This window comes from Neltuma alba, unplaced genomic scaffold (assembly GCF_004799145.2).
Source record: "Neltuma alba isolate B1F8T4 unplaced genomic scaffold, ASM479914v2 tig00002286_pilon, whole genome shotgun sequence".
Lineage (NCBI taxonomy): Eukaryota > Viridiplantae > Streptophyta > Magnoliopsida > Fabales > Fabaceae > Neltuma > Neltuma alba.
In genome coordinates this window covers 1-22,382 of record NW_021632808.1, presented here as the reverse complement: position 1 = coordinate 22,382, position 22,382 = coordinate 1, and the positions used below count along the sequence as shown (strand labels likewise).

The following is a 22,382-nucleotide window of genomic DNA, read 5'->3' as shown; positions in this document are numbered from 1 at the left end:
TTTTTTATACACATCATCGGACTCATAATCGGACTCATAATATAATATTTAAGGTGTTCAAATTTTTTCTACTTGCAACAAGACTTGTTGGTTCTTGGGAGAATTTATTTCCACACGACAACACCAGCGTTGAGTTTGGGCCTTTGGGGCATTAATAAGAAATTACGACGGTAGGATGCTCGGTTGCTCACCCCTGCCTTTCTTTGCCTTCAACTCCGCTTCACCTGGAGAATGGTGCTTTTGAAATATTGCCATAATGGTGGTGAGAGAAACATATGCAGAAAGGAAGTAACGGCAAAAGGGAGCTGGAGATGATATAGGGTATTTAGTTGGACGCTAATTTTTATGCTAATTTTCTTAAACCCTGAGCCCTGGTTTTCTCTGTGCTGTGTTATTTGTAGGAAACATGTACTCAATCGCCACTTTCTCTCTCTTCCAAGCAGAACTGCTCGATTCTAAATTCCTCTTCAATGCCAATTGCCTCCGATATTCATTCCGACAGCGATGGGTTCATAGCCCCACCAAACCCACGCTAACTTCAATTCAACCTCTCGTATTTCGCAACTCCTTCAAATCCTCTCCTCTTTGCGCAGAGTTGGCTTGTTCCTCTTCAGCATGCTCTATTACTTCTTTTCCTCGCTCTGTTCGAACAAGCCTATTCAAACTTTTGTCGGAGAAGCTTGTGTTTTTTCTTGTTGGGTCGTTTATCTTAATCGGGTGCTTTAACAGAAGAGTGGCTTTAGCACTGCCCTCTGTCACTTCAGGCGTAGCTCTGGAGGACGGTAGTGACGCCTTGAAAGAGAAAAGTGAGGACGAGGAAATGTACGAGAAGATTCTGGAGAAGGACCCGCGAAATGTTGAGGCTCTGAAGGTGATTTTGTTTAAGAAAATAAGGATGGGGAAGTCGAAGGAGGCTGTGAAGTACGTCGAGAGTTTGATTGATGCAGAGCCGAACGAGGTTGAGTGGCGGCTTTTGCTGGCATTTTGTTACGAGACAATGGGGCAATTGAGTACGGCTAAAAGATTGTTCAAGGAAATCTTGGAGCAGAGGCCTCTCTTGATCAGAGCTCTGCATGTAAGATTTGTCACCCTCTTTTGAATATTTTTGAAAATTTTCGACAATTTTCCAAGCTGAAAGGTACAAAATTTTCGTTTTAGCCGTCATTTATATGCTAACACTCATACATATCTTTGAACACAATGGAATTGATGAGTTTTTGGAAATATAACCATATTAGATTTTTAGATTTTAGTTTGAATGTTGGCTGTTATTACATTACTAGCACTTGGTGAAATTAAAAGTTTAAAAGGTGATTGTATTTCTCTTACTTATTGTGAGAAGTGCACCTGAGTCTTTCTTCACCTTGTAGATGATTGGTCTTCAACCAATATAGCACAAAGGCTATCAGTTCATGCAGAACTTGCAGTTCAGTGATTAGATATTTTGAATCTAGATAGTTAGATGTTTCTTGGATGGCATTTTTAACATCCGCATATTTATGTCTCATATCTTCATACTTGATTACAGCATGCTTCTGAGTCTGTCTGTGATGCTTTCTTGTTATGGTTAAAACAAGTGGTACTTGTTAATTTTTCACAGGGTTTGGCTATTGTGATGCACAAAAAACATGAAGGTCCGGCTGTCTTTGAAATGCTGAATGAGGCTTTAGAATCAGCATGCCGTGAAAAAAGAGTTACAGAAGAGAGAAATATAAGAATCTTAATAGCACAAATGCATGTTGTGAAGGTGAACTTTTATTTATAGCAGTTATTTGATTTTTCAAGTCCTCAGCTGGTAGCGGGGCTGTTTTGATTATGTTCAATATTAGGAAATAAATCTCTTTTCCTGGCACCAAAATACAATCATGCACAGACTTTAACTACATCTTTTAGAGTAATGGTTTAATAAAAATACTATTTGTATGCTTTGCAGGGGGATTTGGAGGAGGGTTTAAAAAGGTTTCAAGAACTGGTTGATGAAGATCCTCGGGATTTCAGGCCTTATCTTTGTCAGGTGAGTTTGTCTGACAAAGTTTGTCTTGGTATGCAGGTTTTCTTTCTGTTGTCAGTTGATCTGGTTCAAATGCGGAAGGAATTTGTATGGATAATTCAAGAGCATATACGAAAAATATTAAACTATCCTAAAAGCAATTGTGTTCTTTACGTCTAGTTTACTGGTTGGCAGTCCAATTCTTTTCCAGTCCAATGCAAAGCCTATGAGAGGATAAGATTGTCATGCCCAAGATTTTAAACTCCTTATCTTGTGTTCAAACTGAAACCCGTTTAAACACGTTCTCTATGTGTCTGTTTATAGCTGTGATGGGTATGCATTCCATGGGCTAATTAGTCTGTTCAGGCTGTCTAAACAATTGCTAACGACCAGCTGATTTTTCATTCATTTGGTAGTATCTAGCTTCATTCACCTTTGGGTTTAGTAGTACAAACTACGAGTATTAAAAAGTAGAAAGAAGTACAATAAGGTCCTAAGTAAGGAAAATAATTACTAAAAAGTCCTACCAATAATTTAAGTAGCTTGTAATAACAAGTTCTAGATTAGAAAATAACAACTTTGTTTTATAATTATTTTTCTTTCTTAGGACCTCATTATAATTCTCCCTAAAAAAGGTTTTTTTTTTATTTTTTTTTTTAAGTAGTTAAAATGTTGGTCAAATCTCAGGCATCTCTTTTTCAGACTTGTGTGAAGGGCTCTTTTTTTTTTAATTTATTATTATTATTTGAATTTTGCTTGAAAAGAACATCATATTAATAATTGCACTGGATTTGATACCATGTAAAAGATGCAGACTTGTAAGGATAACTAGCTAGAGAAAGATCTAAGTGAAGGGTTGAGTTTCACAGGATTGGTTCATCGATGTGAATTTTTAGTTTTATATGGCCAGCAGGGAATGTCAATCAAAATCGACTTATTGTGAATTGCTGTTGACATGCTTCTTGGATAAGAATGATCCTTGGGGCTTTAAGGGTTCTAGGATGTTTTTCCTTTTGTATGCGTCTGAAACCTGTCAGTTCATTCTGCATTGAACCTTGTTTTTCACATTCTTTTTCAGTATTTACTGGTTGATTTTCTTATCCCAGTGGTTAGACCTACCTCTTTTTAACTTTGATAACTTTGTCAAACCATTGGAACCATGAAAGGAAAAATTACTCCTGACTAACATTTATAGCTTAGGATCTCGGGCAGGTCAATCCTCAACATATTGTTTAAGCTTTCATGACTTGACAGCGAAGGCTGATTCTTGCCTGCCAAATTTTCATTATTATATTAGATCTCTGCATGAAGTGAGAGTAGAGTTGTGCTTTTTAGTGTTTCATGTGTTAAGGGCTCTTGCACCGAGTTGTGTTAAATATGAAATCTATCCTATTCCTGCACCTAATAACTCATCTTGTAGTTTGAATTTGGTTCTTGTAACAAACACTCCTGTAAAATGGCATTATGTTGTTAGCTGGGGAATGTCTACTTTTTTCGGTTATGGAGTTTTAGCGCGATCAAAATGTAAGTGACAAGAATTAAGTCTGCGGTAATGACCAAATAGACGAATAATTGTGGCAGGGCATTATATACAGTCTGCTGGATAAAAAGGAGGAAGCTGCACAACAGTTCGAGATATATCAAGCCCTCTTGCCCGAGGAGTTTCCGCAGAGAGGATTTCTTGATGATGTCGTCTTAACAGCGAAAGGAACATCCAGAGAGCAGTTTCAGAGGGAATTTGAAGCTCAATATTCTCATAGGAAGTAGAGATCAGCATCCTTATGTTCTTTGTTGAATTTTGGTGGTCTCAATGCAAGGAGGCAGAAGTTTGAAAAATTGAGCATTTCAGTCACTTCTATGATGTATAGGTCACGGTTTAGCACCACATTCAGATAATTTGAAGTATGAGAGAGAGAGAGAGAGAGAGAGAGATAGAAGGAGAGAGGTGGGCTCATCTATGTTCATGCGCGTTGGATTTGGTATGGCTCAAGTCTCATGAGTGAATTCAAACGGTTTTGTCAGATAGAAGTCTTCTTTGGCTTATCTCTTCATGGCTGCATGGCTGGACTAAAACCCTGTATTGTAACATGTCTGAGAACAATTCCTGTTTACCTTTTTCTGCAATCCTATTTTCTTATTTTTCAAAATTCTATGTGCTGCATTTTTGTCAAGTATGGTGGTTAGGTACTGTTTCAGTCCTATAATTGAGAAGTAAGTGCTGGCTTAATTCACTAACTGCTATCAGTTTACTGTTATCATGTCTTATCTAAACTTCTTCTATGAAGGCATTCATTCGGAGGCATGCGGGCGTTGGCAATTTTGGTGGCAACGGCCTTCGACGGTTGTCTTTTTCATTTTTTCAAATTGAAAGTTGTGAAACGAAATGGTTTTCCACTTCAATTCTTGTGAAATAAAATAGAATCAAATACACAATTTATTTATTAAAATATGTTTGTCTCTCATATTAATTCTTTCTCTAACATGAAATCAAAGAAATAAATCTCGCCTTGTAATTAATGAGTTAGAATGCAATCCTTAAAAGATTAATTAATATGGAATATGAATAGACGAGAGATATAAATTGGGATAAATTACAATAATATTTTTGTGTTTCTAATTTGTCTTCTAAATTTCTACAGATGATTTTCTATTGATAATTAATGTATTATTTTGTTAACGGATGACATTCATTAAAATTATTTGTTCATAAATTAAAATGTAAAATGATGTACATAAAATTTAAAATCTAAAATGTTATATACACAAAAAATAAATTTGTAGAGAAGTTTCCTTAAAGCGTATCCTCATTTTGGTAAGTTCCAAAATTTAACCGACATGCATTTTTATATTATAGTATTAAAAAAAATTTAAAAAAAGAAGCAAAAGGAGCTTCTACTTATTTAAGGAGTAAGGGGAAGGGTATAAAAGGCTCTACACCTATAGCATCGCCAATTACCGTTTGAAGAAGGTGCTGTTTTCATGTCTCTGGAAGTTCCACGACTTCTCGCGCCCTTTCATGGCATCGGTTTCCATCAAAACCCTACTTCTCGCTTCTCCTTAATCTCATCCCCTCATCCTTCTCCCCATGGAGCCTCAAAATTTTCTCGCTCATTCTCTGTTCATCCGCCTACACCCTTTCCTCGTCTGTCTCCGGCCTTACTGGCGGTTTCGACGGCAAATAAGGCGGTGACGGCTGAGCCTCCTCCTGAACCTCCAGTGAAGATGATTGCTCTGGTGGGTGAAGGAGCTGTGAGTCCTCTGAATTCTGCATCCTGGGAAGAAGTCATGCTTCACACTGTTAAGTAGCCTCGGTTTTGGCCAGAAATTCTTTTACTCTTATTCGTCTTCTTTTGTTGTTTTTGTTCACCTGAATGCATGATATCTATTTGCTTATGTGTAGAAAATTGACTGATGCTAAAAATGTTCAAATTGCGAAAAGTATTACTGCTGTATATGAGTGTATATATTGATCAATAATTTCTTGAGTCCTGACCAATAAGTTCATATCTACGATGGAGAAGATGTTGAATTGGGAAAAAGAAAGAAAGAAAGAAAGAAAAAATAACTGATGATCTCGGCTTCAGCTAGAATGTGTTTCAGATCTTAATGAATGAAATATCTAATTTCCCTCGCACGGATAATTTTGCAGCACATGTAGTATGTTTATAAAGGTATTTTTGTCATATAAATAGTTGGATTAATTTTATTAGGTCGGATCAGGACCACTAACTGACCTTTCTTATCATAGCAGGCAAAAAGATTAAAATGGGTTGACGAAGGGTATGAACTTCTTGTGTTTACTGATGAATGCATTCGATCGAATTCTGATGGAGATCAGACCATGAGACTCAAGAGGGAATTACTTCAAACTGATATATTGGCGATTGTTTCTGTTGCAAATAAAGAGTCAATTCAGTGGATTAAGATAAATAGCAAAGATGTCCCAAACGTAATATGCTTTGACTCTTCACCAGATATAGAGAACAAATTAGGAGGCTGTTATATTCATAATGATGTTAAAGGAAGTATATTTGGCAAAATGGTTGGAAATTCTCAATTAGATAAAACAGGAGAGTCATCTAGAGTGGTGCAGACTGTATCTGAAGCATGGGATAGACATAATTCTGATGATATAAGGTTCTGTTTGTTGGTAATCATCAATGCTTACATAAAGCCGGTTCCAATATTGAAGAACTTGAGAGCAAAGGGTTTTTCTACCTTGAACTGCATGGTAAAGAATTGTGGTCGGGAGATACTTAACTGCTTGTTGGATCCCAATTGTAGAAAAGCTCTTCAATGCTTAAATAAATGCAGTCCTGTAGACCAAGTATGTAATTATCGTTGTATTGCTTCATATGAAAGTCCCACTCTAGAGGCATTTTCACTTTGTGTATTACAGAAAAACAACTGTCTAGAGTTGGATGCAAAAATCCCTGACAAACCTCATGTGCCTCCAATGGTTGAATTTCGGGGTAAGAGCTTATGTCACGACATGTCTGAGGATCTATTTGTTGGTTGGTTGGGGAATTTGGAATGGAGTTGGCGTGTTATAGCAGGGCAAAACCCAGCATATGATCAATTCCCATGCCAGTACCAGCTATTCTACAGGGGAAAGGCAAAAGGATCATTCTGGTATGAACCAGTTTTCCAGGTGAGAACATTAGAGGGTCAGTTGGTTTGGAGGCGGCGAAAATATAGGGTTAAAAGAGGCAAGATACCTGGGACATTCTATTTCAGTGTACTGGATAATGGAGTTGTGTCAAATGAGTTTTGGACAATCGTGGATGTAGCTGATGATCTTAGTTGGGGTTTGTTCCATTATCATGGGGCTGCTCGAGTTGCAGGCCAATCTTATACAGGGGCAGTTCTTGTTAGTCCAGATGGTGCATATCCACATGACACAGCGAGGGAAAGAATAGTTGTTGCATTAGAAAAATGTGGAATTAAAGAGTGGGAGCTTTTCTTCGTTGACAATTGTTCATGCATAGATCCTCCCTTGGGAATTCCAGAGGGTTCAAGATTACATTCTATAATCTCAATTAGGGATCCAAATTCGGTTCCCGTCTAGTGATATAATTTTGTCAAGACTTTGGCATGATTGATTAATATTCTCATCCTTCTCTTCCCTAGGAGTTGCATACTTAGTTATAATCTTATAATTAGTGGGGCCATTTGCCGAATAACTAGATATCAGAGGATCCATCGATTCAAAGAATTGCTCTAAGCTCAGAACGAGCGGCTCAATTAGAAGGCTAATATCAAACTGGGACGCTCGGAATAGAAAATAACCCGCGGGTAAAGCAACAATACTTGTCCTCTTAGTAGACATGAAGCTGATAATGTCATTGATGATCATATCTCGTGTACTTAAACACAAGTGACGAGGAAGGTTATTGGAATATGATTTATCTTATATGAGCAATAATAGCAATATGGGCAACATGTCGGCTTCACATCCTTTTCATTTGTAGGCTTTCAACAACGTTTATAGCGACGATAGTCATAACAATAGTCTCGCAGACCACTATAGATATATGAATTAACTTAAGCTCAACACTAGTTTTGCAGTCGCGTGCCCGTTGCTAAAAGAAATACAATACTGAAAAAAAAAAAATCAAAATTTGGATCTCTGAGGGGTCGCATCAAAATTTCAATACCAACTACGCCTTAATATTGGTCAATTTCCCAGTACAACGAACAAAAAGACACAAGACATCAGCTCTTGAAATAAACAAATGATTCCTCTCTACTCTGAAGACCAAAACGGGCAAATCCAATCCATTATCTGATGCCTCCTGGTATCATTTTCCTCCGTTTTTGCAGGGAAAGTATCAAAAATTATCAGTGAGATCTATATTTGGATCAAAAAGTTCGGTGTTCCGTGCCATTTAATCCTGTAATCATATGGTTTTGGCTCCATCTCATATTCAAGTTCTTTTCTTTTGCTAGATTTGTCATGCCTATCTTTACTCCGTCTCTTGTCACTCTTATGACTCCCCTTTTCCTTTTCAGGCTTTATGTCACTCCTGCTGGATTTTACACTAATTAGCCCACCTGTGGGTAATTTTCCATCATTATTTTGCAAAGCATTCTCAAGATCAGCTTCCTCGTCTGCAATAGCATAACGTTGGAGTAATTCAGGAGTGAAGATTGCTTCTGATTTTGACTTCATGTCGTCCTATAAAAGTAATCATGCAAAGTTAGAGCTACTTGGAAACAAAGATGGGTGTTAAAATCTTAGACTGGGAGAAAAAGAGTGTGAAGGAATCTACCTCGACTTGTTTAGCTGCATTGTTAAGATCTTCGTCGACAGAAACACTATGGGGTTCCATGACAATCTAAGGACAAAGATAAAAAAAAATCTTCGTTAAAAAGAGAGGTGCAAAATAAGTATAAATGCACATGGACATGAAATGGGGATCAAGACAATTGTAGAAACAAGTACAAATGCAGGGAAGGCACTCATCAAAACCTTGCCACCTGTGCCAGCTAAAAGCATCATCCCATGTAAAGTCATGCTATATATGTTTTTCCCCCTTAAATAGAAGTCTTGCTATAGTTGTATCAACAACAATAGTAGACATTATTCCTTTAAATAAAATCAGCTACATAGATCACACGATATTATTATGCTCTATACCAAATGCTATAGTATACCACTATCAGTTAACTTACTTCTTTCAGTCGTGGCAACGTTGACCCGACCTCCTTGGATTCAAGGCCGTGTAGATATTTGTAGAACTTCTTCATAACTTTTATGAAGAGAGACAATATTTGTTGTCTTTCCAACTTCGTTTGTGCCTGTAAGAGAACACAATTTTATCTTTAAATGTTTGATTAGTAGATGAAACTGCTTTAATATCACTCGAGACTATGAATTTCTAACACAGACCAAATCAAGCAATCAGTTACAGAGTGACTCATTTACTCCAACTATATAGCTGTAAGTCATGGTAACTGACCAAAACTTCAGACTCAGGAAAATCTAGAACTCTTCTAGATCATATCTGGCAGTAGGATTCAGAAATCAGTAGGTTGAGAAACACACCTCAATGTACGAAATGTTCTGATTCTGTAGACCAATGCAGAGTAACACAGAAGCCTGAACATATGACAATGTGACCGGAAGCTTTTCTTGGAAGTAGAGATGTGCAAGGATAGGAACAAAATCTAAGATCTGTAAGAGGAAGATGAGATTACACTTGGAGCCATTTCATATCGCATAACAAAATCAGATATTCAGATTTATGCCATAATAAGGACCTTAAATTGAGAGTCATTACAACCTCAGCAGTATTTTACGGGTGCATTACATTTGCGTTAACATTGAGGCCTCCACTGTGAATCAGTTCAAGAACCAACTGGAATTGCAAGTGGAATCCCAACAACCCCCCCCCCCCAAAAAAAAAAATCCCAATACAATTTTACATATTGAAGCAAAATCAAGTGGAAAAAAAGAATCAGTCAACTGGCCTTGAACCAAACAAATCTTTCATGTAAGCTACAATTTTTGGTACAAGGCTGGTGCTTTTTATAAGTTACTCGTTGTACTTAATTTAATTCACTTTTTCATTTTCACCCCCAAATTAATTACGTCTCTCTCATATTTTCCCCGCTCATTCTCCCTCCCTCTCATCCTCTCCTTTAAATAAGGGCATATTTTGGGGGGAAAAAAGAAAAAGGAAAAAAATTTCTTACACATTTTATGGTTTTAACCAACTTTAATGAACTTTTTAATCTACATAACTCGGTTATTTGTAACTTATACATGGGACCAGAGGGAGCATATGAATAACCATGCTGAACTAAGTTATAGTTTAGCCTGCGTATTTGCTAATGTCAAAAAATTATTAAGCAATGTCAATCATCCACAATTGGAGATCTTACCAGATGAAAGTCAGCAAGATTGTCAACATAAGCCTCTAGACGCTTCATATCATGTGGTGATAAATATTCTCTAACTGGCCCCAAAGACTTTCCAGAGTTTTTCGCAGTTTCTAACTCCATGAAATTGATTTTTGGATCCAAGACACTGAAAAATTACCACTTCCATGAGAAAACAACACGAGAAGGGAAAACAATCAAACAAACATTGAACCGGGGAACAATTTCAACGTATGATACTAGGATACTAAGACCCGGTAACCCCCACCTTTTGGGAGAAACTCAGGCTACCACTAGAAAGCCAAAACTCGGGTTAAACAGAATAATATCCAAATTGCACTTCTTTAAAAAAAAATCAAAATGATCAAATGTCAGTTCATAAAAATCAATACCCAAAAAAAAACCATTTCCTTTCTTCACACAATACACAATACTATTAAAAAACCAGGCCATGAAATGTTAGCCAAGAAAGTGGAAAAAAGATCTTGTCCGTTAATAAATCTGACAGAACAAAAATTGTACCAGGATGTGACAGTTCAGGTACTATAAAGCATCAACGTCCATGTTAAATTCAAGCACTGAATAATCAAATATGTAAATTCTAACCTCATAGCAAGCTTGTATTCCGTTTCACGGAAAGTGGAAGCCAGAAGTCTAGCAAATCTTTGTCTAAAATCTACAAATTATTAAGAGAATCATCAGTAAAAACAGAACGCATCACAAATATTGAATACACCATAAAATCAAAGTAAAGTGAACCCACCTTGGTAAAACGGACCAAAAAAGCCCCATTGATCGGATCCATCAGCATCAATTTCATCATTGTTCAAAGGTTTTAGGATCATACATGTATGCTCACCAGTCACGGTATTCTATTCAGTTGGGGAAAAATATCAGTCAGTCAGTTTAAGAATAAATATGCAGTACCATAGTCCATTGTTGAAGAAGAAATGAATAAATTAATCTTAACTGGAATCTGGCCAATGTAGAAGGGAGCAAATTTATGCTTCCTCCAAAAGCGAAAAAGGTCTAAAGTTAGCCCAAAGGAGACACCAATATAATGGAGTTTCTCTGGGCGTCGTTCACGTAGATGTACAAGCAGATGTGGAAGATCTGTTCTAGGTCTTATATTTTCTTCAAGCAGAGAAACCTGTAATCATATTAGCATCAGGAAAAGCAAATTGAAAAAACATGTAATTTAAAGATAAAAGGTTGAACCTCAAATTACCTAGCGATATAAATACATAAGAGCATTATACTTAACTCTTCAGAAATATATCAAGTAATCCAAAACTATCCAGAAAATAACTATTGTAACAGACCTTCTCAGCAGCTTCCGTAACTCTGACTCGGGGAGCCTCCACTGCATCTTCAACATCCATCTCAGAGATAGGAGTAAGTTGTCCTTCATAATAACTGCAGACAATACTAGATGTCAATGCTTTGAGTCCACTTCATACTTATAAAGAGAAGGTGTTGCAAATATCATCAAACTGGAGGATCCTACTGCACTGGAAGCAAAGAAACAGCCATGCCCTCACCGTATTAAAAGCTCGACTGCTTGTGAACCATATCCAAGCTGCAATAAATGAAAATGTGTAAGAGTTAGAGGATGAGGATAAAATACAATGGAAGAATTTGGTTAAACAGGACAATTAGCTAGATTGCCATAATACAAAAATTACCCTCATAGCACTTGGGTGGGTAGCAATGCGCACAATGCGAACCCCAGAAAGCGAGGGAAAAACTGTGTCTCGAAATTGCTCACAGAATTTCCAAGGTATTTGGTCTCCAAAAGGTTGATGGCCATCACTCAAACTTTTGATTGCTGACTGACGAGATATCTGCCCTTCAAGGCAGACCTGTCACAAAAAGGGGAAAAGGATAATAAGCATAAGCATAAAGACAACCAATCATGGACATAAAGTTAACACCAAGCAAAACTATAACAAGCAAAGGAAATTCCACGTGCTGACACCACTTCAAGTACTTTATAAGTTCATGCAATTATCAGTTTTGTGAGGAAAGATAAAGTGCAGGGACATAGCTTGCAGATAATAAGAATACAGCAGTTGCACAAATCTTGTCTAGATAATTGATAAGCACCCTTCGCCAAGGATGAATCAAATGCTTCTAGCATTTTAAATAATGGATACATTCTAGTCCTCACATAAATACTGCATCATTAATCCAGCATCACAGAAATGAAATGTCATGTAATGGTTATGTTTGTTCTGCTACATTTAAAAACTAACGCTGCATTTATTTTCTGCTAGCATAACAAGGTAATGAGTAAAACTAACAGTGAAAATTTGTTAGCAAATAACTTAAGGTAGAAACTCCGAATGATTGCATTTTTATGCTTGGTAAACCTTGGACTTCGGTCGTCCAAGTAATTTGGATTTTGGAGTAGCTTCTTCTCGTCAAGTTCGGAGATTTGAGCAAGAGCAAGAATGGACTTAGAGAGAAATGATCTGAATGGACTTCATGAGGAACAAGACAGTGTTTATGGCCTCTTTAGGCTTTTGCAAACCATTCTTTTCAAGTGAAATACGAAAAGAGATAGAAGATCTATTATGTACTAATGTTTCTATTATTTGTCACTATCAAGATTATCTTGTCCTCTTCTTTATTCCTTCTCTCCTCTTAATTAAATTTCTTTTGTACGTTAAAAAAATGAAAAGACAAGAAGGAGAACATAAGATTGAATATGTTAGATTTTGTCAGAACAGAGACAGTAAACCAAGCAAAAAGAGCCAAAGATGCAAACCTGGATGACGCACAAGATATCAGGAAGTTGATTCCTTGCCTCATCAACAGGACCTATTATACAAATCCGTTAGAAGTCCAGCACAACTGCACAAGTCATGCATATATAAACAGAGAAACTAAAGCAATGATAGTTAGGAGTAAAGTTGGGAATGTGGAAAATGCTAGTGTCCCCAAGAACTATGGTGAAATAAATTTCCATTTTCTACCCCTCCGTATTACAGACACCAGTTTTCAATTCTACCAATAATAGTCCAAGAAAGACTAACGTGAACCTAAAATCCAGTATACCAAGGAGAACAAATAAGTGGTGTGCTGGAGCATCAGCCATCAGTTGCAGATCATTTGGAGAATTCTTGTAATGAGAGGCAACATATAAGGCCATCATTCGCTGCAAGATGCAAATACTTTTTAGTGCATCATATAAATAATAAGCTTACAAACATCAATGGTATTGCTTTACCTGCAGAAACAATTCACTATCTCTATGATAGGAGAAAAGGGTATCCCGATTAACATAGTATAGGTCACATTCACTGGGAGGAGGTAATCTGAACACAGAAAAAAGAGCCTAAAGTGAGAATTTAAAAAAAAAAAAAAAAAAAGTTATCTTCTTACAAAGGCACCATGGGGGGAAAAGCTTGGGATAACCTGCTAAGATTAGGGATAGAATTTGCAACATCTAGGCAAAGCAAAGCATTGAGCCAACTTTCAATTGATCCCCAGAACCATATCTGATTGATTCACTAAGTTCTATCTTCTTCAACAGACGACCTGAACGAAAGCATTCAAAATTTAATACAAATCTCAAACATTATATAAACACATCTACACAGGGACCTCAAAAGAGCTGCATGCTATGGTCAACTGAATCATCGAAATCCAAAAGTCCTTAGTGTCACAATAATCCACTTTGATTGTCTTTCCTTCTTGAACAGCACATGACATGCATATTGCTTATATAAATTGACTTCTAAAAAGCCAAGAGCATAAGTACCAGAAGCAGGGCCTTCTGCATTCTTAGATAACGCATGACTTTGCTCTTCCAATTGCTGCACAAGTTTTAGCGATAACGAGCGTCCTGTACCTTCATAACTTTCCATGGGTTTGTTTTAAAAAAAAGGGGGGGGGGGAGAAGCTTGTCAGTAATTAAACCACATCAAGAGCAAATTATAAAACTATTGAGACATATCAAACTTTATTTTTAAAAGGCAAGAAAAATTAACAATTAACAATTCAAAAAAATAGACAAAATATTTGTTAACGACTTTAAGAATTGAGCAAAGGCATATACCCATTCACAGTAGATGACAGAAAGACCAAATATGGACCAAGCAAAGACTTCACAACAGGCAGTGGAATAGCAGCTGCTTCATCAACAACCAACAGCTCAACTTGAGAAAGCTTTGCATGCTCATGTGGAAGTATGTACTGCAAGAAATTAAGGAAATACTTTTTCAAGTGCCCTCAATAGAACAAGAAGTTTCTTATTAACACATCAAAGGCTTTTTATGTATTCATGTAGAAATGTTAGAAATGAGTTTACCTGGATTGTCTGTCTATGCTGCTTGTAAATATTGATCCTTACAGTAGCTTTCTTAAACTCTGGATTTGTACTTTTCACCACATCATAATCAAGATGTTCCTGTTCACATAATAATTAGTACTTACAACGTACTCCACTCAATAGACAAACAGAGAACAGAATGAAAATGGTGTGGAAACTTGAAGGCTTAACTAGTATTCTCATTGATATATACAGAAAACAGAGGAGTGCCAGAGAGAATGGGAGACAAAACCGACATATATGGAAAAGATTATGCAGCTACTTTAGAGAATCAATTCGAATACTATAAAGAGCTTTCAGAAATATTAAGTGAAAGAAGGCTTCATCAAGACTTCATTCAAATATGAATGAAACCTTCAGTCAGTATCTGATTGATGAAGACGTACAGCAAACACCAATAAGATGAGATTAGTTTAGTAGATTTATTTACCGAAGACATGGGGCATTATCATAGCAAAATATCACATTAGATACGCTAAGGATGTGGATATCAAACGTAATCTTCAAATTAGATCCCCATGTATAAAATGAAATATAATAGGTTTATATGAGATGTCCCTGCTGCTCACATTTTCCCCAAAACGAGAGGGAAAAAAAGTAGAGGAAGCTAAACTACAACACTGGCAATAAGCCATGATTTTTCAATTGACTAAACCATATGCTTAAAGAGATTACCAAAAGCATTACCAACAACTCCCACCCGTTAAAAAAACAAACTGCCCATTTCCCCTTCCCAGAACATTTGCAACTAAAAGCATCTAGTGATGAAGCAACAATGAAAATAATTCGATGATGGGAAAGAATGAGTACCTTATATTCAAGTGCTTGAAAACCTTTGCAAACAAATTCAAATAAAGTTTTCAAGTTCTCAGGGCTGGGTGCAGTCACAAAGATATTTGAATAACTACACAGAAAAAATATACAGAATCAAATAAGAAATACTATTACAGAGAAGAGGGAAGAAGTACAACCATGGGGAATGATGAGATATCCTTCAAATAAAAATTAAGAAAAAAAGGAAAAAGAAAGCAGAATAGATAGCATAAGAGACTCAAGCTAGTTTATCTCTGCAGATCACATAGATTCCCTCAAAACATCATTGATAATTTTCATATGATATCCAAACATGATTAGGGAGCTATCAGATATATCTTAAATGGATATATATATATATATATATTTGCACATCTGAAAGCATATAAAGCACATTACCCCACAGCAATAGCTCCAGCAATTGCTAAACCAAGGGCGGCTGATTTCCCACGGCCACGAGCAGCCAACAAGGCAACAGTACTACGAAGTGTCTTATCTAAAATTGCATCCAGAAAAGTGATGACTGCCTTTCCCTATTCAGTTAACCAGGAAAAAAAAAACTCAGCACGCACATCTAGTGCATAGAGGGCTCAGATTGATCAGCCACAGGAGAACATGAAATCTGTGGTAGACAAAATCCTACCTGATCCAGTGTGCAGCATTTCCTAATCAATGGACCAACTGGGAAATCTTCATTTAGTTGTTCTTTCAGGTTTTTTAGATCCTGTTCTGATTCTGAGAGTCCCTCAGAGTCCTACAACATAAGACACAGAATAAGAAGTATCTACCACCAGCTTCGCATCCTTAGCTGCATAAAGGGGTAAGGGAGAAGAAACAAAATCCAATACATCTCTGGATGACAATTTTTGATAATATGTTCAACAAACAATGTAATACTAATGAACTACAATCAGTTAGATTGGCATTTCTTCAAATACGAAGATGAATTATCTGAAAAGTAAATAAAAACATATATGCAAAGCTGTGCTGAAAATAGACACAGAAATATAACAATAGGTCCATGAATAAGGGTGTTTGGTTTCTAAATGGTAAAAGCGCATTTGCCAAACTGACTTTTAAAACAGAAAAAGTAGATTCTACTTGCATTTCCAAACTGACTTTTCCATGGCTTTAGATTTTGTGGATGGGCTTTCAGAAAATAAAAAGTTTTTCCACCCAAACAAGCTTTCAGAGAACTTACATTCTGGGGGTGTTGGATGTAGTATCCAAACCCCCTCCCCCCAGAATATGCATCTAAGACGAACAATGAGAGGTTGTGTATACAATTTAGAACTTGAGGCAAATAACAAAGGCAAGTACAAGTAGGGAGATATAGAAGGAAAAGGGAAGGAGAGGATGCTAGATAGACAAGAGCATCTATAATCCCTTAACCCTAATTATTGACGGCTTTATATAGAGCCCAAAAGAAAAGTTAATTCAAAATAAAAAGATAGCTAGTAAAAGGATCACATAAGCATAGCAAAGAGATAATTGAAGCCCAACAAAAAGATAATTCAATTCAAAATAGAACCAATTAAATAATTGAAGACTTCTATGTTCATCCTCAGTTCCTAATTATCATATAATTACCATTATCTCCTCTAATGTTCTGTTTCCATTCTTCATATGTATAACAATGAAAGACCAAGTGTGAAAATTAGGCTGCATCCATATCTTAAGCATTCAAAGTCATTTAATGTTGTAGAAAGCACAACAAAAGAAGCATCTTCCCATTATGCACCTGAGGGAGGAAAGAGAACTATTCACATCGTATATTTTTTAAAAGACTAACCAAGATAATCATACATTTAACTAAGAATCCAACCTACCAAAAAAAAAGAAAAAGAAGAGAAGAAGAAGAAGAAGAAGAAGAAGAAGAAGAAATATCTTATATCTCTTGTACTTCTCAATAACTTACAGATAAAAGTAACAAAAAGGCCTTTCCAAATACATATACTGATAAACATCAGAATGACATCAACAACAATAACCCTGGCCACCCACCCCAACTCTCAAGAAAAAGGAAAAGGGAAAAGAATGCAATAACTTTACCTCCTTAGAGGGAACAGGGGTAATAGACTTCATGTGGGATGAAATTGGTAATATGTTCAGTTCATCATCCATGACCACACATGCCTTGCACGAAGCAAGTGACAGTAAGAAGCGTTCATTAAAGCGCCCAGCAGCCTCAGAGTGGGATTCAGTTCGAAATCGATCATGAACATCCTACAGTGAGTAAAACACATGCAAGTTGCTCTTAACAGGACTTTAAACATAAGAATAATAAGATAAGTAATAGTTTTTTAATAGAAGTGCATGTCGGAAAAAATAATATTGATAAATTTCTTGTTTTAAAGAAGCGGAATGGGGCATCAGAGGATAAGGGCAATGAAACATTCCCAAAACATCATCAACAGAAAATTAGTGTTTCTTCGCTATTCTAAAATAAACTTCCATCAACATGAATATGAGAGGAAAGGCTAATATTTGATGCTCAAGAGTCAAGACAGTAAGCCTATGAACACACCAATCTATAGTGGATCTTACAAACTTCATGGCATGAAGAAAAGAGGGGGGAAATCACATGGAACCAAATTCCTGCTTATAGCTACTCAAAGACCAAATGTGAACAAATAAAAGAAGATTCTACACTTAACCACATGAAATTTAAAAACTGATGAAAAATAATAATTATGATGAATATATGATCATACCATCACCATGGTGTACAAGCTGGTTAAAGAGGATAGAGAACGAAGTAGCAGCACAATCAATCCACCCCCCTCCACTGTCTCTATTGTTCTTGCAAGGAGATTGGGTGTCAAAGCCTCAAAATCCTGTAAGGAAAGAAAATGTTAAACTTGTTTTGATACAGAGGGGTGAAGCAGAAAAATAACTACCAAGAACGAGAAAGCAAGTTACCTGAAGTATACACATTCCAAACGTATTACCAAGAATTCTTTCTGAATCCTTATATAAACAATAAGTTAATCCACCACTTTCTACAAACAGTGAAAATGGATCAACTTTCTCAGGATCCAATAGACCCCTCTGCATCAACTTTTTGATCTGCTTTGCACGTTTTTTCTTATGGCTACATTCATAATCATCTTAATCAAGTTACTGCAAGTTCTTTTTAAAGAATCATAAAAACAAAATAACATGGCATTGACTCGTTGATAATTGTATAATGAACCTGCTAAGTTCAAGTTTGTCCTTGTAACACCACAAAACAGTTGGCCTGGATTTGATCTGGGCCTTGCTAAGCATGTAATGGAGATTTACAATCTGCACAAGGTGGAGGCAACTTTAAAAACTCACATTGTATTAATACCCTTTTGCTTCACTTCAAATCAAATTTTACAGCTTTGGTCTGATTCTTAGGAACAAATTATCCAAAAAAAAGGAAAAATAATTATCATGTTTGTTTGTGGGTCTCAGTAAATGATATAGTGTCAGAGAGGAAGAGACCTGGTCCCGAGACTTGTCACCAATGATGACAAACATGGAACGATGCCTTGTTTTGACACCATTTTCAATGAGAGTCCTGATTCGTTCATCTACTTTCTTCCTCATTCTCTGCTGCAATCAAGTGTTTGTATGTTAGCACCTGACAAACAAATTAATTCGTCAACTTTGAACTCCTCCATTTCAAATCAATCCCTTATTAATTATCCGCAAAACATTAAATACTAATACCATTAAAACAGTTAACAGCATAAAAGATAGTGGGGAACGGAATCAAAGCAGACTCCATTGGCCACTAAAAATGATTAAGTCATGGCATTGACGGAGAGGTTTTCACAAAGTGACAGAGCAAAATGTAAAAAGGGATTTTTAATGAGGAAACGGACTCGGACACTTACCTGAATGAAAAAGTCGGCGGCTGCTGAGGAGCAGGCAACGGCTGGAGGAGCAGCAACGAGCGGAGGCCAGGCAGAGCCGAAAACTGGGAGGAGAAGAAGAGCGGGTGAAAATATAGAAGGCTTTTAGTAAAAGCGGGCTGAGCGGCGCACTTAAATATGAGACTAGCGTGGTCGCGAGACAGGATGCGAGAAAACATACGAGCAACCACGCCCCCGTCTCATTTAAGTTGTTCTTTTATTTTTTTCTTTTTTTTTTTCCCAGTAAATTGTTCTTTTCATACTTCATATTAATGTTCAATAAGATATAATTATGAATTTTTAATATATAATCATAATTATATATAATCATCAATGTTGAACAAATACAACTATAAATCCATAAGATCACGTAATTAAACCCATCAACATAAATCCACTTCCTAATTTGTTTGTTCTGATTTTAAATGTAATCCCTCTTATTTTGTTTCCTGAAATTGTCATGAATTACAAATCTCAATCAGAAACTAATGGGAAAAAATATAGTCAAAATTTGCCTGTATTTCCTGAAATTTAAATTTTCAGATTAAAACTCTTAGTAAATTTGAAGTAATATATTAAACGTAACAATAACATGCGATTAATACGTGGCATTTAATCTATGTGTCAAAGCTAACTCAACAAAATCGGTCAACTGACAGTCAAAATTAACTTTACTAACGGTGGGCCGATATTATTACGTTTTTAACACTCCTGGGACAACATTGCTTTTAAAAAAACTTTCAGGAACCTACAACTCTTAATTGATAACTTCTGAGACGACATTGGACATTATCCCTATCTATATATATATATATATATATATATCAATGTAAACATAAAAGTAAATACTAAAAAATTAAGAACAACGAAAGAAATTATATTCCACTAAAAAATATTATAACAAAGGGACATATCCCTGCCAAAATTATTCCATAGTAAAATAGGCCAATTTAGAAGTGAAATTTTCTATCTAATCTTAGTAATTAGTATATTAATATGTTAAAGAAGCTTTATTCCCCATAAAATATAAAAAAACATTATTACGATTTCTATATATTATGATTTATTATAGATTTTATTGATTATGTCGAAATTTTCATCAAAACAAGTTTTTTGACTTACACACAAGTATTAGCCTGTAGAGGTAATAAAAAGAATGACCACCCCTTTTGCATAAAATATATATATATATAATTATATATATATATAGACATCCTTTTAACTACATTAATATTACATGCATTTTTTATTTTACAACTCACATAAATTTATTCTAAAATAAAAATAAATTACAAAAACTTTTTTGAATTGTTTAAAATGGTCTATTTTCAAAATTTTCTAGATATTTGTATAACCTTTCTTTAATATATACAATAAATTATAAAAGATTCTGAGTTTTCCTAAAATTATATAATTTTTATTTCCATTAACAGTTGTGTCGATTTTAAAAATAATTTATAAATTTTGATCCTCTCTTTATAAATATCATTTACACTAGGTGTTTCATTCTGATTTTCCCTTATAATAGGGAATGGGTGAGAATTTTGCGGGCTAAAGTATACATTAAACACTTGTCAAATTAAAGTTGACAACTTTTTCCTTCCTTCTAAAAAAGTGCACAAACCTATTAATAACAAATGAATTAACGCTGCTCACTGTAGTCTCCTATATGCTTTATTAAGACAGTTTTGAAACTAATAAACCTCAATAATCTCAAGACGTGTCCAAAAACCCACGATTCTCTCCGATATTGCCTACTCACATATAAATACATATATCACCATTTTCAGTTATTAGTTTGACCCAGAAACCAAAAAAAAAAAAAAGAGCCTCCACGTAGACATCACTAACCAAAACTCAAAGTAATCATCATCATCATCATCGATCTAATCTAGCTAGCTAGCTGGGGAATTAATAATCATCGATCATCCTGTTCTTGATATGCGTAGCCTGTGTTTTCTGCTAATTATTGTTGTTGTTATTATATTGGCACAATATTGCCAATGTGGAGAATCATCATCGATGGCAGGCCTGGGTGTGAACTGGGGGGCTCTGGCTTCTCATCCATTGGAGCCAGGAATTGTGGTTCAGTTGTTGAAGGATAATGAGATAGAGAAGGTGAAGCTGTTTGATGCAGATTCCTGGACTGTGAGTGCACTTTCTGGGACGGACATAGATGTCATTGTTGGAATTCCCAATGATCAGTTGCATGAAATTGCTCGTAGTAGCAAACATGCTAAACATTGGGTCAAAGAAAATGTCACCAAGCATCTTCATGATGGCGGGGTCAATATCAGGTATGGATTATATTATTTTTATATATACCATTTTCCATGCTTTAATTATATATATATTTACTCTCTATTCGGAAAAGTCATCCAAATCTTATATCATGAAATTATATTATTTATCAATGTGAATGTTGATGACTTGATATCCATATCAACATGACCAGTTTTCCGCATGTCCTTTTTCAATTTTCTTAGAAAAATCGTCTCGAGAGTAGCAGGTTCGGCTAAATTTCGTAATAAAATATGTCTCTAAAATGGCCACTTTATAATTTTTTTTAAAAAATTTATACAACTAAAGTTGGTGTAATACAACCCAGGTAATGAAAAATTTGTAAGACGTTAGTTTATAGAGTGATTGGAAAAATATTGACACAGATTGATACCATTTTTCAAAGCCCCACTGAAATTAGAATAGACAATGAAATTATTGAACAAATTCTTTTTGTATGTGACGACATTGATATGTGGTCGTTAAGGATATAACAAATATTAAGGCACGTTAATAACTCAATGTAATTAAAATTAGCCTTAGACAGGAAATAAAGAAATAATAGATGTAAAAGATTATATCTACTTCCAGTCCTAATTATAAGAGTTAATTGATTAATTTGAGAGATTTAGAAAAGAAATAAGTTAAGTTAAGTTATTTTGTAATAAATAAGTATTGTCTTTCTTAAAATAGCCTTGCTAATCAAGTTTATTGGCTAGAACTACCATTATTAAATGGATTATCTTGAAAAAATACATAAATATGATAGACAAAGTAGATTGGGGTCTTATAATTAGGACCGAAATAAAACTCAAACGAAGTCTTATATTAAGGACCGGTGATAGTATTACAATTTCATCCATAAAAAAATTTGGATTTTCTCTTCCTACATATTATAACACATTTGATTTTGATTTCATTATTAATGGCAGGCACACACGTGTTGATCTAAACCATATAATCCAAAATACATACATGCATGCATACATATATAGATATATCACTCTCTAAATATATACAAAAATATGTTTAACTTAAATTCTTTTGGTCATTTCAGATACGTAGCTGTTGGGAATGAAGCTTTCCTCACAAGTTACAATGGAAGCTACGTGACGCTGACATATCCAGCAATGGTGAATATTCAGAACGCTTTAGAGAAGGCTGGCCACGCAGACACAGTGAAGGTAACTACACC

At 35.6% G+C, this 22,382-nt stretch overlaps 3 protein-coding genes across 3 annotated transcripts; 2 read left to right on the top strand and 1 right to left on the bottom strand.

Annotated features, from left to right (window-relative positions):
• Positions 1–188: 188 nt before the first annotated feature.
• On the top strand, positions 189–4,245 carry LOC114721329 (protein SLOW GREEN 1, chloroplastic-like). Its single transcript, XM_028907153.1, has 4 exons — positions 189–1,075; positions 1,601–1,747; positions 1,934–2,014; positions 3,572–4,245. Exons 1-4 carry the CDS (start codon positions 407–409, stop codon positions 3,755–3,757), a joined length of 1,083 nt encoding a protein of 360 aa, XP_028762986.1. The 5' UTR covers positions 189–406; the 3' UTR covers positions 3,758–4,245.
• Positions 4,246–4,963: 718 nt separating this feature from the next.
• LOC114721311 (uncharacterized) lies at positions 4,964–7,323 on the top strand. Its single transcript, XM_028907133.1, has 2 exons — positions 4,964–5,287; positions 5,742–7,323. The coding sequence occupies exons 1-2, from the start codon at positions 4,970–4,972 to the stop codon at positions 7,056–7,058; spliced, it is 1,635 nt and encodes a 544-aa protein (XP_028762966.1). The 5' UTR covers positions 4,964–4,969; the 3' UTR covers positions 7,059–7,323.
• A 287-nt stretch (positions 7,324–7,610) lies between these two features.
• On the bottom strand, positions 7,611–18,626 carry LOC114721360 (RNA cytidine acetyltransferase 1-like). The gene is given in 27 exon segments (XM_028907183.1): positions 7,611–8,168; positions 8,263–8,328; positions 8,666–8,791; positions 9,039–9,167; positions 9,878–10,022; positions 10,481–10,550; positions 10,638–10,746; positions 10,845–11,024; positions 11,197–11,290; positions 11,416–11,453; positions 11,560–11,736; positions 12,645–12,697; positions 12,935–13,034; positions 13,107–13,194; positions 13,295–13,361; positions 13,364–13,417; positions 13,641–13,738; positions 13,938–14,074; positions 14,190–14,288; positions 15,021–15,114; positions 15,423–15,556; positions 15,667–15,777; positions 17,076–17,249; positions 17,738–17,860; positions 17,946–18,117; positions 18,220–18,311; positions 18,495–18,626. Coding segments are annotated over 27 exon segments (3,162 nt in total). The 5' UTR covers positions 18,600–18,626; the 3' UTR covers positions 7,611–7,841.
• Between the last annotated feature and the right edge of the window lie 3,756 nt (positions 18,627–22,382).

Bases quoted from the DNA above. Each gene is read 5' to 3' on its own strand.
- LOC114721329 (XM_028907153.1), top strand. From the start codon at position 407: ATGTACTCAATCGCCACTTTCTCTCTCTTCCAAGCAGAACTGCTCGAT. The intron at 1,076-1,600 runs GTAAGATTTGTC...AATTTTTCACAG, and splicing joins TCTTGATCAGAGCTCTGCAT to GGTTTGGCTATTGTGATGCA. The intron at 2,015-3,571 runs GTGAGTTTGTCT...TAATTGTGGCAG, and splicing joins TCAGGCCTTATCTTTGTCAG to GGCATTATATACAGTCTGCT.
- LOC114721311 (XM_028907133.1), top strand. From the start codon at position 4,970: ATGTCTCTGGAAGTTCCACGACTTCTCGCGCCCTTTCATGGCATCGGT. The intron at 5,288-5,741 runs GTTAAGTAGCCT...TTATCATAGCAG, and splicing joins AAGAAGTCATGCTTCACACT to GCAAAAAGATTAAAATGGGT.